The 15,593-nt window shown below is 54.6% G+C and overlaps 1 protein-coding gene across 1 annotated transcript in view; it reads left to right on the forward strand.

The window, feature by feature from the left end:
• KIRREL3 (kirre like nephrin family adhesion molecule 3) overlaps nt 1–15,593 on the forward strand; it is a 171,643-nt gene that overhangs the window by 143,738 nt on the left and 12,312 nt on the right. The window contains exons 9-13 of the mRNA XM_045283646.1: nt 1,324–1,451; nt 3,824–3,950; nt 7,869–7,969; nt 11,852–12,050; nt 13,515–13,550. Coding sequence (XP_045139581.1) covers nt 1,324–1,451; nt 3,824–3,950; nt 7,869–7,969; nt 11,852–12,050; nt 13,515–13,550 — 591 coding nt within the window. The remainder of the gene's footprint in view (nt 1–1,323; nt 1,452–3,823; nt 3,951–7,868; nt 7,970–11,851; nt 12,051–13,514; nt 13,551–15,593) is intronic.

Genomic DNA, 15,593 nt, shown 5'->3' on the forward strand with positions numbered 1-15,593 from the left:
CAATAATAAGAGTATCAATACCAGGAGGGGAAGGGGAAGGTGGGGGGAGAAAGCGGAACTGATCACAATGATCAATATATAGCCCCCTCCCAGGGAGACGAACAACATAAAAGTGGGTGAAGGGAGACATCGGTCAGTGTAAGACATGAAAAAGATAATAATTTGTAAATTATCAAGGGTTGAAGAGGGGGGAGGGAATGAGCTGATATCAAGGGCTCAAGTAGAAAGAAAATGTTTTGAAAATGATGACGGCAACATATGTACAAATGTGCTTGACACAATGTATGTATGAATGGATTAGGAGCTGTAAGAGCCCCCAATAAAATGATTTTTTAAAAAGAAAACAAAACAAAACAAAAGAACTGAGACCAGGCACAGGGCCCACTCCTGTGCCTTCTGCCTGCTCCATGGACGCCCGACCGGATTTGGAACGTCCAGCCCCGCCTGGCAGACTAGCTGCATTTGTTCATAAGTGGCATTAGTATGTGTGCTCCCCTTTACTGTGTGGAAGATACTTTACAAACTCGCTTTTCTTAATCCCAACAGCTTCAATAGAAGTCTGTCACTCCTTTTTACATCCAATGACTAATCCCAGTCATCTGACCCCCAGTACATCATGAAAGGAGGCTGCCTACCCAAGCTTGCACCTGAGCCAGCCCCTGGGAGAGCCCTGGGCTCACTGCGGAGGGTGGGTGACGGAGTGGGTAGGAGGCTCCAGTGGGCGCCCATGTGTTGGGTCAGGAGAGGAGCCGTCACTGACACTGACCGACACTTAGCAGCGTGGGAGGGCTGGCCAAGGGAGTGTGGTGAGGGAGGGCGGGGAGCGAGCTGAGTAAGAGAACATGAGGTGGAGACACCAGAGGGGCCCCACCTCGCTCTTTAGCTCAGTGCCCCCTCAGGAGCTAGGCCAGGCACAGAGGATAACTCATGCTCCAGGAGGGGAGGAGAAGCTGGCTGAATAGTAGGAGAGCTAGGAGGAAGGCCTCTTGGCCACACACTGAACGGTCTGAAGCCAGGTGGGGCCAGGACAGAGGAGAGTGGTAGGAGCACCCTGGATACAGCCCAGCACAAACTAGACCATGAACTTTCTTTCCCTGGGCCAATGCTGTCCACACGTGGGGTCCCTGAGGGGAGGCCCAGCTTGGAGAGAGAGAGAGAGACAGTCGCAGGCCACAGGACCAAAGCAAGGAGATGGTCTGAGACAAGTGGAGGTGGCATAAAACCACTCCCTGCAGCAGAAGCGGGGCGGAGGAAGTGGGGAGTAGGAAGGTCCCGGCTCTCCCACCCACCTAAGCCCTGTCTCCTCTGCCCTCCTGACCACAGTTGGGCCCCGGATGACCACTGAGCCCCAATCGCTGTTGGTGGACCTGGGATCTGATGCTGTCTTCAGCTGCGCCTGGATTGGCAACCCTTCTCTGACCATCGTCTGGATGAAGCGGGGCTCTGGCGTGGTGAGTGGCAGCTCAGGCTGTCGGGGCCAGGGGTAGGGGGATGACCTTCCAGGGCCCTCTCACTCTTAATGGGCAGAGTCCGCCTCCATAGAACCCTGGTTACTCAGTGAGTTCGGTATTGGGCTTTTACCTGCAAGGTTGGTGGTTCAAACCTACTAGCCACTCTTCTGGAGAAGGAGGAGGCTGTCTGCTCCCATAAAGATGCACAGTCTTAGAAACCTGATATGGGGCCACTGTGAGTTGGAATCAACTTGATGGCAATTGGTGGGTTAAGGGTTAAGGCCAGTGTAAGTTAAAGGACAGAGGGGACCCCAGATTCCTGGGTGTACACCCTTAGCCCTAGGCAGGGGGGCAGGCATTCAGCCATTGCAGGTTTTCATGAGCCTTATGAGCGTTTTGGGAGCCCAAAGACCCCAAACTCAAATATATTTTGTAGAGACCCTAAAACAAGACAAAAATGTATCATCCAGACGGTGGGGATCCCCACATGGGGTCATGATGGTGTCCCAAGGATTCACAGCCATGTGGCTACTTAGAGAACTTGGAAAACAGAAGGAATTGTCACCCCATCTTGTTTAGTAGCAAGTCAATTCACCAGGGTCTCAGGTGGAGCTATGGTAGGGGGAGAGGGACTATAATGGAGATATATACAGATGGGAACATTTCCAGAATTGGTTCTCCCCGCACCCCTACCTGTTATATCTTGTCAGGCTGTGACTCATCCCCATGTGGCCCTGGTACCCCAATTTCTATGAAAGGTATTTTTAGGCAAGTCTCTGAGGGTGAGATGCCCTTCTCTGGGCTGAGTAACACTGTCCACCCTTCCCCCGTGCACACACACACACAGCCACTGTTGTTGTTAATAAGTGCTGTCTCTCAGGTCCAGCTCACAGCAGCCCTATGTACAACAGAACAAACCACGTGTCCAGGGTCTTCCTGTTTTTCACTGCCCTCTACCTTACCAAGTATGGTGTCCTCCTCCAGAGACTGGTTTCTCTTGAGAACATGTCCATCGTAGAAGGTTTTGAGGCTATAAAACATTGCTAGGACAGATAATATCACCTTTCTATCCCAAAGAGCTGCTGATGGGTTTGAACCACTGACTTGGGGGTATCAGTCCAATAGAAACATCAGGGCTCCTCTGGCTGGCTCCAAAAACCGCGTCGCCATCAAGTCGATGCTGACTCACAGTGGCCCTAAAGGACAGGGTAGACCTGCCCCTGGAAGTCTCCACAACTCCAAAGCTTTATGGGAGCAGAAAGCCTCATCTTTCCTCCTTGGCGGGACTAGTGGCTTCAAACTGGTGACCTTGAGGTTAGCAGCCCGCCTTATAATCCACTGGGCCACCAGGGCTCCTTCGGGGCCAGTGGGGTGGTGGGGGTTGTAATCCACTTTCAAATACACTGCCTGAGGGTAACCACGTACTCCATGGTCAGAAAGAACTTAAAAGGACGTCGAATTTCCATCAGGATTCCAAATGGAGTTGGGACTCTCAGCATAAGCTGTAGCCCTTCTGAAAACCAAGTGCTTAGAAGTTAAGCTCTAATACGTGAGAAAACATAGTCACCAGCATGGCTTTTCAACTTCCCCTAAGAGTCGTTCTCCTTTAGCCTTTAGGTAAGTATTGCTGCCGTTTTATGTCATTTTTATTTTTAATGTCTATATTTTCCAGGTATGCGTCTATGATTGCTCGTGCAAAGCCAGCGAGGAGGGGGATGGTGGGGGGAGAAGCAGGAGGAAACCGATCGGTTGCCATATGCCAGACACAACCCTGTCCTTAAAGGATCACTGTGCCTATCACACAGATCAAAACAACAACCGAGGGTCAGAGAAGTTCAATAACGGAGCTGGGATTCACACTTGGTTCTAGCTAATGCCCAAGTCTGTGTTGTTTTCATCGCCCCGAGCTATATCCCAAAGAGATGCTGAAATGACCCAAGCAAGTTTGTGCACAGGACAATTGCACCCATGCATCCCCTGGGAGAGGAGAGGCCGGCACAGCCCAGCAACCTACTAAGTCCCCAGACAGAGAGATTCCCTCCTTTCCCCACCCCTCCCCCCAACACCATGCGGCTGGTGTTAGCTGCCGTCCAGTTGGCCCCTGATTCATGGTCATCCTAGTGCCCAGTCATTTTCAGATCAGACCGCGGTGGCCCACAGACTTTCCATTGATCATCAGGTCTCTCTTCCTCGTGCTCTTAATCTGGAAGATTTGCTGAAACGTGTTCAGCATCATAAGCAACACTCCAGGCCCCGAGGTGGTGCATTGGTCAGAAATGGGACCCAGTCTCCTGAGTGGAAGTCCAGACTTGTGTCACTCAGCTGGCAGGTCCAACCCGACCTTTGCATCTGATCCTCCTCATTTCTCCTAGGTCCTGAGCAATGAAAAAACCCTGACCCTCAAAACCGTGCGTCAGGAGGATGCTGGGAAGTACGTGTGCCGAGCAGTGGTTCCCCGGGTGGGGGCCGGGGAGAGAGAGGTGATGCTGACAGTCAATGGTAAGAGCCCATTGGGGCTGGGATTGGGGCTGGGACAGGAGGGAGGGGAGAGGGGCCCATGCTTCCTGGTGCCTGACGTCACTGCAAGGGAGAATTACTGGTTTTGTCTCTTGCTACCACCTGCCACAATATTCCCATCACTTTGCCCAGAAGTCTCAAAAAATTCCTAGTCCTGGCAGTCTCTGGATTAAGAGGTCACTTCCTAGCTCTGCCTTTAATAACTTGCAGGCAAATTGGAGCAGGTGCGTATGGTACATGCCATTCTTGGTTAACCATCTGTCCATATGACATTTAAAACTTGCACATGCAGCGCCTGGAGGTGATTGTGATGGAGAATGTGTTGTGAGCAGCGTTGGTCAGTCATTTCAAAGTGAGGGCGCGTTTGAGCTTAGTCGGACAATTATAACCCTGGGGTCCGTCTGTATATCCCTTCTTTGTTAACGTCGGAGGCCTTAGGAATGATCGCTGACCATTTTCTTCTGAGTGTAGAAGAAAGGATCAGGGGTCACTTAGTGGCCTTTGGCCCACCTAAAGTGTCCCTGACCCTGGTGGAGGACCTAAGGGCACATTGGTGAGCACTCTGGCTGGCCTCTTCTCATTGTGTTTGAGCTACTCGACCTAGAAGCTCCATGGCCTTCCCCTAAGACCCAGTGCCACAGCATCGGTTCAGTAGGAGCACGTCTGCATAGCCCCCAGACAGAGGGGGCGTAGCTAAGTGATGGGGCTAGGGGACAAGGGTGTCAGACAGACCAAAATAATGTTATACAGGTCAGGGTGAGCTGGAGGGCCTCTGGATCCAGCCCCAAATCTGGGCCCTACAGCAGGACTGAGCAAAGGTTCTAGGAATTAGCCCAATTCTGCTTCCTCTCACCTCGGGAAGACACCTGCTCATCTCTCCCCCAGCCCTTGCCCCCTTTGCTAAGATACTGAAGCCAGCTTGATGATTCCTTGGCTCACCCACTCCACTGTCCCCATCCACCAGCCCCTCCACATGAGACACAGGGGCCACAGAGAGAAGGTGACAACACCCAGAACCCAGAGCACTCACAGGCCACCTGGTCAAAAACCCGGAGCCTTCCTGCCTCTCCCTATATGTCCCCAGGAAGCCGCCAATGAATTGGTGCTGTAGGGCTAAAAATAACAGCATCTGATAGTGCCTCCTTGTATCCATGGCAACACGGACTGCAGCCTTTTCCTGCCATGCCCAGTGTCTGACACGGCAGCGATGACATCAGTGGGAGCCGAGGCCCCTCTTGGGGTCCCCCTCAAGGGGCCTGGTCTGCTACCCCATGGCCAGCATGCTGAGCTTCTCCCTCAGACTCCCTCCATGCCTGAAGCTGGGAAATGAGCCTCCTCCTGCTGGGGAGGGGAGGAAAGGAGAGGCTGACATGATGTGCATTTCAGAAGGCAAGCCCTTCCCTAGCAGAGCTTTAAAGTGGTTTATTGTGGAGAGAACACCCCCTGGGAAGCCCAGGCCTGAGTTGGACATTCTTTCCAGATGGGGCCCTGGAAGCTTCCCAGTATGTGATCTGTGGTGGCCAAGCCCATCTTTCCAAACCCTTCCTTTCCTTCCATATTCCTCTGTGTTCCAAACCCTTCTTCCCTTCACTGCCCAGAAACTGGGAATTGTGGGGGGGGGGGGGAAGGGCATCTATAAGATAGCAGGCAAATGCATGTGTGGTTATGGGCTTCTTAAATAAAAGCAAAAATCAGGAGAAAGAAAGGGAAGTGGGGCTGGATGCTGCTCTGACTGCCAAGAAACCACCCACTGGAGGGCTGCGAAGGAAGGGCCGCTGTGGGTCTCTGGACTGCAGTCATTTGAGGGAGCCTGGGGACATAGTGGTGACCAATCAGGCTGTGAGCCAGGGGCCATCAGGGTCGACATCGATTCCACGGCAGTGAGTTTGGTTTGGTAGAGGGGTGTTTCCTGAGAGCCCTGGTAGAGTGGTAGGTTAGTGTTGAGCTGTTACTGCAAGGTCAGCAGTTCAAAACCACCAGCCACTCTTAGGGGCAAGATGAGGGATTTCTGCTCCTGTAAAGAGTCCCAGGCTTGGAAACCCACAGGAACAGGACGGTCCATCATGAGTCAGGATCGACTGGATGCCAGTGAGAGAGGAAGAGAGGGGCTCCTTGCCCCCAGGCAGGGAGATGGAGGCAGTGGCTCAGAGAGAGAGGCGTGCCAGCTCTTGTTGCGGCGCGGACTATGGGTCTGTCTCTGGATGGCGGACGCCCTTTGGAAAGCCACGTGGACATGAGCGGAGGGGCTCTGGCCTGCAAGAGTCCAGGAGAAGAGAAGTCTCTTTCAACAAAACCCACCCAGCCAGCAGAGGGCCCTTCAAGGAAGGAGCTGGCCAGATTTGGCTCAAACCCGGAGGTCTGTGGGACGGGGGAATTCTGATGAGCCATGCCCCTTCCATCCTAATTTCCCTCAACCCTGACTTTGGCTTTCTATTAAGACGCTCAGCTCATTCGCACACATAAATTTGCATTTTAGAACTACCCTCCAAAGAATTCCTAGTTCCTGGGAGGCAAAGAGAACTGGGCCTGGGCATCCTCACCCAATGACAAAACAATATGTCATCCAGCCTCCTCAGAAGCCCCCAGCTCTCCTGCCCTCTGGCCCAAAGGCTTCTTTGATGCTCAGGGATTAAAGGGAGGGAAGGCAGGTTTACCTGGGCGTTTTCCTGGGCATCCCTACCTGAGGCGCTACCCTGCCCAAGGCCTTCCTAAACTCCGTGGAAATCATCTGAGAGTTTCCCTCCTCCCAGCTGAGAGCGACTCATAGAAATGCAAATCTGTTTTAATTAAGGTGGCTAATAAACAGCAATTAAGTTTGCAGTGATTTTTGTTTTGTTCTCAGCATAATTTTGCCTGTTTTCCAGATCCCTAGTTCCCCCTCTCTTTCCTGTTTTCTGCTGCCTAACCCCTATCATTGCCCCCAAGGAGGCTCTGTCCCTCTGCCCAGCAGTCCAGCAGGTTTCCGGAGCAACTGACACCACCAAGCAGTCCCCTTGCCCTGGGAGGTGTCAGGCAGGAAAGACGGTCAGAAAAAGGCAGAGATACTAAAAGCCCCCCAAGGCTGTCCAGGACAGCTGCTCTGGGAACTAAACACTCAGAAACATAGCTTGCTCACTCTCGCCCTCTCTCTCTTTCTTTGACACACACAAACACTCAGTATATGTATATACATATACATATATACACACACACACACACACACACACACACACACACACATAGAGTTTCTGAGCCCTGGTCTCATCGGGGACAGTCTGGGTGTGTATGTGGAGGCAGGCCAGACGATGAATTATATTCGCCCTCTTCAGACCTAGGTGAGACCCCGGCTGTGAACGTGCAGTGCGGTGATTCCCAGGGTGATCCCTGCCCTTGGTAGAGGCTGGAAGATTCCATTTCTCCCAGGCTGGCTCAGCCCAGCCCCTAGGGGACGTTGGTTTCTTGTACAAGCCCTCCCTCTACTGGATCGCTGATGAAAACGTGAAATTAAGCTGGCGCTGTGTGGTCTGTGGTCAGCTGAATGTGCGCTCCCATGGAGCTTGGCATTTGCCAGTGCCTCTTCCTTCAGGCCCCAGCCACTCCCCTGCTCCCTTCCCTGTCCCCCAAGTAGAATGAGTTCCTCTCTTGGGAAGTCAGCACGACCTACCCCACTCCGGGATGCTGCACTCACCACCTTTTAGTGAGGTTATTTATATCTTCTGGGGAGTCTGACTTCCAAGCTTTCCCTCACGACCCCATTGAGAGGTTTACGGCAAAATGTCTGATTCATCTTCCCATCCCCTGCCTTGCACCTTACTCTGCAGCCCCTCAGCAAACGTTTGCCGAATGACTGGGCGGACGAATAACTTCCAAACCAGAAACCTGTCCTTCCCAAGTCCCCACCACGATGCTGTCTCTCCACAGGGCCCCCCATCATCTCCAGCACCCAGACCCAGCACGCCCTCCACGGGGAGAAGGGCCAGATCAAATGCTTCATCCGGAGCACGCCGCCGCCAGACCGAATCGTGAGTGCCCCAGCAGTGCCATCTCACTGCCACCCTCGTCCCCGGTAGCCTCATGGGAAGGGGCATCTCTGGGCGCTTCTCCGCCAGGAGCTGTGAGGCTTCAGTGGGGAGACTATACCTGCCTTGTCCCTGAAGGGCAGGCACTATGGAGCCAAGATTGTCCAAGGTCTCCTCTGGGAGCGCTCAGCTGAGCTGATTCGGATTCTCCAGGAAGCCTGCCTCCTAGGAGCAGAGGGGCAAGTGGGTGAGGCCGAAGGCGAAGAGGAATCCCCTCCTTCCCTCTCTTGGGTTCAAGGCCAACCTCTGGGAATTCTTCCAAAGAGTTCCGTGTCTCTTTGGAGAAGCCCCTTCTGTGCCTTCCGCGCCAGTCCGGTCTCTCCCCACCTCCCTTGTGTGCCTCTGAAGCCAACCACATCTATCCAGGGTTTTCCCTGGAAAATAACTACACCCCCGCCCCTTCCATTCCGCTGCCGCTAGACAGCCTGCGGACGTCCCACTTGCGCTCAAGCACCGGCCTTTGGAACGGGGAGCGTCTTCCAGCCAGGCCGTCTCTGGATGGCGCCGCTGCTTCAGGGCTGCGGCTGCAGAAGGAATGGTTCCAGGCTCACGTCGACCCAGGGCGCCGGGGAGAAAATGCCTGGCCAACTACTGCCTAAAACGTCACTACGGAAACCCCTATGGGAAGCCGTTCTACTCCCCCTGTCGCCAGGCATCCGGAGAGCGGCTGGTGGTTGGTTGATTGGTTTTTTCAGCCAAGTGCATTTAAGTCTAGGGGACGCTCCGACGTGAAAACAGAGAAAAAGGAGCATTTTCAAGCCAGGTCCAGGAATTAACGTTCCTGTTAGAAATCCCCAGTACTCCAAGCCTCCCTTCTGCCCCTGTGAGTTGCACAAGACAATTCAACTCTGCACAGCGCACCTGTGCCGGGCGTGCGTGCAGGGGCGTCCGCGGGACCAGGACCGGACCGGACCGAGGCGCTGCGGCTGCACGTGGATGTGTGGAGACACGAAGGCCTTGCGGCGAGGGATTGTCTCCGGAGTCGGACTGAGGAACACTTTGCCAACCTTCAGTCCACTGGCCTCTGACAGAGTCACAAGAACGGTGCAAGAACTCACTCACGCATGGCACAATACAGATGCCGCCCATTCACCCCGCTCTTTATGTTAAAAATTAAAATAAAATCATAAAGGTGACATTTGCCCTTCATGAAACATGGCCTTCACTCCTAAGCATATACACACGACCTTTGTCTTCATAGCAAGCTAACTCTCCAGCTGTTCCCAACCAGGGGTGAGTTGGGTCTTATCTTTGGTAATTAGGAGCCCACATAGTGTAGTCGTTGTGCATTGGGCTGCGATCTGCATGGTCGGCAGTTCGAAACCACCAGCAGCTCCGAGGGTAAACGACTGGGCTTTCTACTCCCTAAAACAGTTCCGGTCTAGGAGAGGCTGGGGGAGTCACTAAGAATCAGCGTTGACTCCATAGCAGTGAGTTCAGGTTGGGTTCTCGCCATGATGGGATGGGGTTCTACTACCATCTAGTGGTAAGAGATGGTATTAAACTTTCTCAATGCCAATTGCAGCTGCACAGCGACCCTACTCAAAGACTGTAAATCTTTACGGGAACAGACAGCCTTAGGTCCTTTTGAGCAGTTGGTGGGTTTGAACCACTGGCCAGTGGTTAGCCTAGTACACCTCCTGTTCCTCTCAGATTTCCTAATCAGTACAAGGACATTAGCAAAGGGACACCAATTACTGATCGTGATTCCTCCCGGGATATCACATCCTTCCAGTCAACGCTGGCCACCCTGGCTTTCCCAGTGCCTGAGCATGTGGAAGGTCACTTCCACACCTTATAGGCAGCACACCAGGCCCAGGCCCAACACAGACCCACTTTTGAGCCAGTCCCCATTTGGCTCGAACAGACTGTCTGGATGGAGAGATTGACCCTTCTGTACTTTGGACACGTTGTCAGGAGAGACCGGTCCCTGCAGAAGGTCCCTGAAGAAGGTTGGTAAGGTGGAGTGAGGCATCTGAAAGAGGAAGGCCCTCCACAAGATGGATGGACACAGGAGCTGCAACAATGGCTGGGGCAGAGGAACAATTGTGAGGATGACAGAGGACCAGGCCCTGCTTCTGTTTCGTTCTGGCACGCACAGGGTCGCTATGGGCTGGAACCAACTCGATGGGCCCTCACAACAACAGTGCTTTGGATTCTGGTGATCCCCTGTCCAGATTGGCTGAGCTCAGTGGGCTGGAGACTTCTGCTGTGTGCATTCCACCTAGCACCAGGTCGCCATGGGACCCTAAGGGCCCCTGACCCCCATTTCATGCCCCAAATCCTTCAAGACCTGCTACAGGGAGAGCCATGGAGACTTCTTCCATCTGATCCCTGGACAGTGGCACCAGCCTAGGAAAGTCTCTAACTCTGCTGGCAAGCTTCAAGCTTCCGGTGGGGCAGTGGGGTATCCTAAGGCCTCATCATGCCCACCTCTCCCTCCTTTGTACTCGTCTGCCCGTGTTTCAGTGTTGCCTGGCTGTTTTAGAAAACCAAAGATTCCCAGGGCTATTTTCTGCTGCCAGAGAGAGACAAAAGGCCAAGCCAATTCTTGATCCCACACCCTTACAACCAGAGTATTGGGTCATGTTGGGAGAGCCCTCCTCCGGGCCACCCTCCGCGTACTTAACCCGACATGAGACCACAGTCTCAGAAATACCATGATCTAGTGCTGGTGAGGCGCTTCCATGCTGAGGTGGTTACAGTGTAGGCGGAACAACTCTAAAATATTGCGAATGATCATCCTTGTAAACACACATAGTACAGCATGCACACATGCAATTCTCTAGCCATACTTTTAAAAATAGACCTGCAAAGCCACTAGGAGCTAGTGATCGGCCTCAGCCCTGCTAGGGCAGCAGCAGGCACAGGGTGTCTGTGAGGAGGAACCAGGTGGACCCACAGGTAGGGGTTCAGATTGTCCCCACAAGATTTCCCATATTTGCCTAAAGACCAAAGCACACACACACTTAATGTACTCATTGCCATCGAATCAGTGCTGACTCAGAGCCTTGCCTGTGGATGTCCGAGCCTATAACTTTTTACTGGAATAGAAAGAAAGCCCTTGCTCCTGAAGAGCTGCTTGTGGCTTCAAACTGCCAACCATGTGGATCACCGCCCAACATGGAACCACTACACCATCAGGGCTCTTCGGCCTTGTTAGTGAAAGATGCACATTCAACGCAATCCGGCGATAAGGATAACAACAAAACAGAGGCTGTGCAGTCAGTCCTGACCCATGGTGCACCATGACGTTCCCAAAGGCTGGTTTTTTCAGCACTGGATCACCTGACCTTTCTTCTGAGCTGTCTCTGAGTGAACCTGAGCCACTAATCATACAGTTAGCACTCACGCGTGTTCATCAAGTGCACCGCCCAGGGACCCACTAAACCTTCACAAGACCTTCTTGGGGATGGATATACACCCACTGAAGTGGTCCCAGCCTGGGGGGGTGCGAGCGAGGTTTGTGTCGTGTGCTGTGTGTGTTGTGCGCATGTTATATATGTGTTGCAGGTGTGTAACACATGTGCTGTGTGTGCATGTTGTATATATGTTATGGATACGCTAGGCAGCGTGCTATGTGAGCTGTATAGGTGCATGTTGTATATATGTTACGGATATATTGGGCAGTGTTACATGTGCTGCGTGTGTGTTGTATAGCTCTTACGGATGTTCTGGGCAGCGTGTTACCTGTGCACACATGTTGGGGACAGGGGCTGTGGCAGTGACCGTAAGCATCAGCTCTTGTAGGAGGGTGGTGGCTCTGTGGTCCTGGTGGCCGTGGCTCGGGTGGGGTGCCCCTCCTAACCCTGTGCACCCCGGCAGGCCTGGTCCTGGAAGGAGAACGTGCTGGAGTCAGGCACCTCAGGGCGCTACACAGTGGAGACGGTCAGCACCGAGGAGGGCGTAATTTCCACCCTGACCATCAGCAACATTGTGCGGGCCGACTTTCAGACCATCTACAACTGCACTGCGTGGAACAGCTTCGGCTCTGACACGGAGATCATCCGGCTCAAGGAACAAGGTGGGGGGCTGCCAGGACCTCGAGGGGAACAGCGGGCCCTGCTAGGCCTTCTCGCCCAGGGCAAGGGCAGTCATCTTCTGGGGAGTGGGCAGCTGCAGGCAAGGTCTCCTGGGTCCTGAGTGGACAGCACACCTAGCAGAGGGCTCCAGACCAGGGCAGAGCCAGGGCAACCATGACGCCCTTCCACACTTCCCACATGACCTTGGGCACAGCAGCTGCCTTCCTGGACCCCAGCTCCCTGCAGTAGCAAGGACGACTGCCTGCACCAGGAAGCAACGAGGGTGCCACTGCCAGGAAAGAAAGCTTTGCACTAAGTGGCAAAAGTGACTCCTGGTCATAATATCAAGCCACCAAGCAGCTTCTGAAGGCTCTGGCTCTCTCTGTACACTCTCCCTAGTGACCCAGCCGGACCCCAAGCCATCCGCAAAGGAATGTGACTGGCTGGGGAGTGATGGGAGGGTGGGGGTGGGGCTGTTGGAGCAGGAGAGAGGGGCCTGAGTACAGCCAGGAGAATACCCCAGATGGGTTTGCTGGGGAACCTGCCCCGTCTCCGTTAAGACCACAAGCCGGTCCAAGTTTCTCACAGTGCACCCCCCTCAGAGGGGTGGGCACCAAAGCCAAAGCTAAGGTGTCCGGCTTGAGCTGTCCTGATCCCTGGGGGGAGGACCGGAGGTAGCACTGAGAACACTGCATGTCAGCCAGGACCACCGAGCTCTGCAGGACACAGCAGCCAGGGGGCAGCTCCCAGGAGGTAAGGGCAGGGTGCAACTTCAGTCTGGCCGCAGGGCAGGGCGCAGAGGACTCCAAGGGCAGCAGGAACATACCCACCCTGAGGTGGGCTCTAGCTCTTGACCCCGTGCCAGCCTGGGCTATGTCTCGTCATGGTCAAAGGCTTCATGCTCAGCTAGCCTGGGCTTTAGGGCCCATGCTAGTGAGCCCAGAAAGCCACGCGCCCAGGGCACCTGGGTCTCAGTTGACACCCTGCCCCTGAGGTGCAGGTCCCCTTGCAGCCTGTCAAGAGAGTTGGCTAGGTCCCCTCAGACTTCCGTGCCACCCTGTGGATGTGCCAGGTATCCCTAAAGCCCTCCCCAGAGATGTGCTGCTTGGCATATTGCTTTGCCCATAACTTGCATAGTCTCATCCACACATCATCTCAAACCCTCGCCCCCCCCACCCCCGTGGCTTACCCTCCATGTCTTCTCCCCAGTGCCGCCCCCACACTTTTCCTTAGTGTCTAATCCCACCACCACCCCCCACTCTATTTTTCTCTGCCCCTCCCTTCTGGAGTCCCCCTGAATGAACTCCCAGTGGAGTCCTGCCGGGCTGGAGAGAGCTTTGGATGGTCCTAGAGATGGGAGTGAGGAAGGTGTCCCTGGTCCCAGTCCCTCCAGGTAGACTTCCCCACAGCCCCTTACCCTGGCCAGCCAGGCCCTGGCTGTGGACGCTTGCTTTATTTCCAAACAGGTTCAGAAATGAAGTCGGGAGCCGGGCTGGAAGCAGGTATGGAAGGAAATGATGAGAACCCCCCAGGGATGGGGGAAGGGCTTCTGGACTAGTGGGGGAGGGAGCCTGAGAAGCATAGGGAAGCATGTGGAGGCCGCTAACTTACACTGCCCTCCCCCATGCCCAGGGCTAGTGCAGGCTAAGCACTGACAGGTCTTCTCAGCCAGCTTGCTCTAGGGGCACCTGAGGCCTGTGTCCTGGACCCCCAACACCCTCCCCTGGGATCCGGGCTCTGTCCTCTTCCGTCCATTCCTCTGTGTCCCTTCTCAGGAGAAGGCTTGGCTCCTCCTCTGGGGTCCGTCCTGTCCTTCAGGTCCCAGCCTCCCCCCAGGACCCCCTGGCTGCCCTACTTCTCCACACCATCACTGCTTAGTCATCACGCTCAGCCTGTCTATCCACTATGTATCCATGCCTTCTCGCTGGCCACCGCCTCCCACCCCCTACTGTGTGAAATGTGTCATCTCACCACCATCCTGGCACCCAGCACACAGGACTCCTCAGACTCCTTGGGTAGCTGTCCCACGGAAGATAGATGTCCCCTGCCCCCAAGCGGGACACCACAGGGCAGACCAAGCCCATGCCGAAGACCTGGGGACCTGTGCCTGGTTCTCCTGTCTCCCAGGCCCAGAGGGACCCAGGGAAGTGTCACTTCCTCCATCAAGCTTAGCGCCCCACCTCCCAGCCCAGGCAGAGGTAGCTGCTCTTCCTGCCGCCCCTCCCTCAGAGCGCTCCCTGGTGCTGGAAGCAGGTGTGGAAGGGAACGCCAGAGGTGGGGTCGCCTCTTGGTCTCCATTGCACGCGTTCAGGACACTCCTCCTGCGCTTCTGGACAGCCCTTCCCCCCTCCCCCTTTCCCTGCTGAGACTCATCCCAGACGAAGGGAGAGGGAGCTTAGCCCAGGGCAGTCCGCCTCCCACTCTCTCTCCAGGACAGCAGGAGGGACCTTCTGGTAGCACAAGGTAGCCAGGTCAGCCCCTCCGGGAGCTGAGCAAAGGGTAGCACATCCAGGCTAGCTGCCCGCGAAGGAACCGCCCACCCCAGGGTGGGCTCCGGCCTGCAGGTTCCCGGGCGGTCCTCAGGGCTCTGAGCTGGGACAAGCCTCGCAGGCCGTCTGCCAGCTTCCGTTGGACAGATGGAACACCGAGGCCCGGAGAGCTCGGGACCTTCCCAGGGTCATTGTTCTGCCTCTGAGTTCAGAAGAGACAAGATCAACTTCCCAGAGGAAATGTACTAGGACAACAAGGGCGAACTGAATCACACCCGAGTTCACAGAAGTCAAAAGCCAAGGGCCCAAGCACGCCCCAAACTGTTTCCCTTTCCCCAGGAATTCAAAACCCAGAGACAGGATGGTCTGTTTATCAACACACGTCCTAAGGGGCGGGGGTCAAGTTCACTTCCGCAGTCCTCCTATTTTGTGAGACCAACCCAAACACCGAACACCTCCCATTTTCAGTCGGTGGTGTTTCTCAATTCCACTTCTTCTTTGTCCCCTCCCCCTGCCACCCCGCAGGGTTCTCAGTAGTCACCAACAGGTTGCTAACTGAGAGTTAGATAGCGTGCAACTCTTGGGTGGAAAGGAAAGAAACTGGCATAGCCAGTTGGCGTTCCGAGAGGCCCCAGCTCTCTGCAGTGCCCAAGGCTTGAGGTTTTCTTTCTTTTGAAATAAAATAACAATAACTGCCTAAAACAAATGCCTAACTGTCCCACAAGGTCACTCACCCTGATAGACAATGGCACCATGGTAAGGGAGCCCAGTGCTTTAATAGGAACTTTCTTCAGTTCCTGCAGTGCCCCTTCCCACCCAGTGACAGCAGCACACACGAGGTTAGGCCCAGTGTCAGGCTCCGTTCCAACGCCTCAGCGTGCGTTTGTCCACTGCAGCCACATCCGTGAGGTCAGCACTGAAGGTCCTCACTCTGCAGAGAAGCAAGTTAGCGGGGAGTAGCAGCCCCCAAGTCCTAAGAGGTGGCTCCAGTTCCTTGCTCCTTCCCTGTGAGGTTTGCAGGGTGGCACAGCACAGGATAAGCCCATGGTGTGTGTG

This window comes from Echinops telfairi, unplaced genomic scaffold (genome assembly GCF_000313985.2).
Source record: "Echinops telfairi isolate 266 unplaced genomic scaffold, ASM31398v2 ScPeMD7_7465;HRSCAF=8503, whole genome shotgun sequence".
NCBI lineage: Eukaryota > Metazoa > Chordata > Mammalia > Afrosoricida > Tenrecidae > Echinops > Echinops telfairi.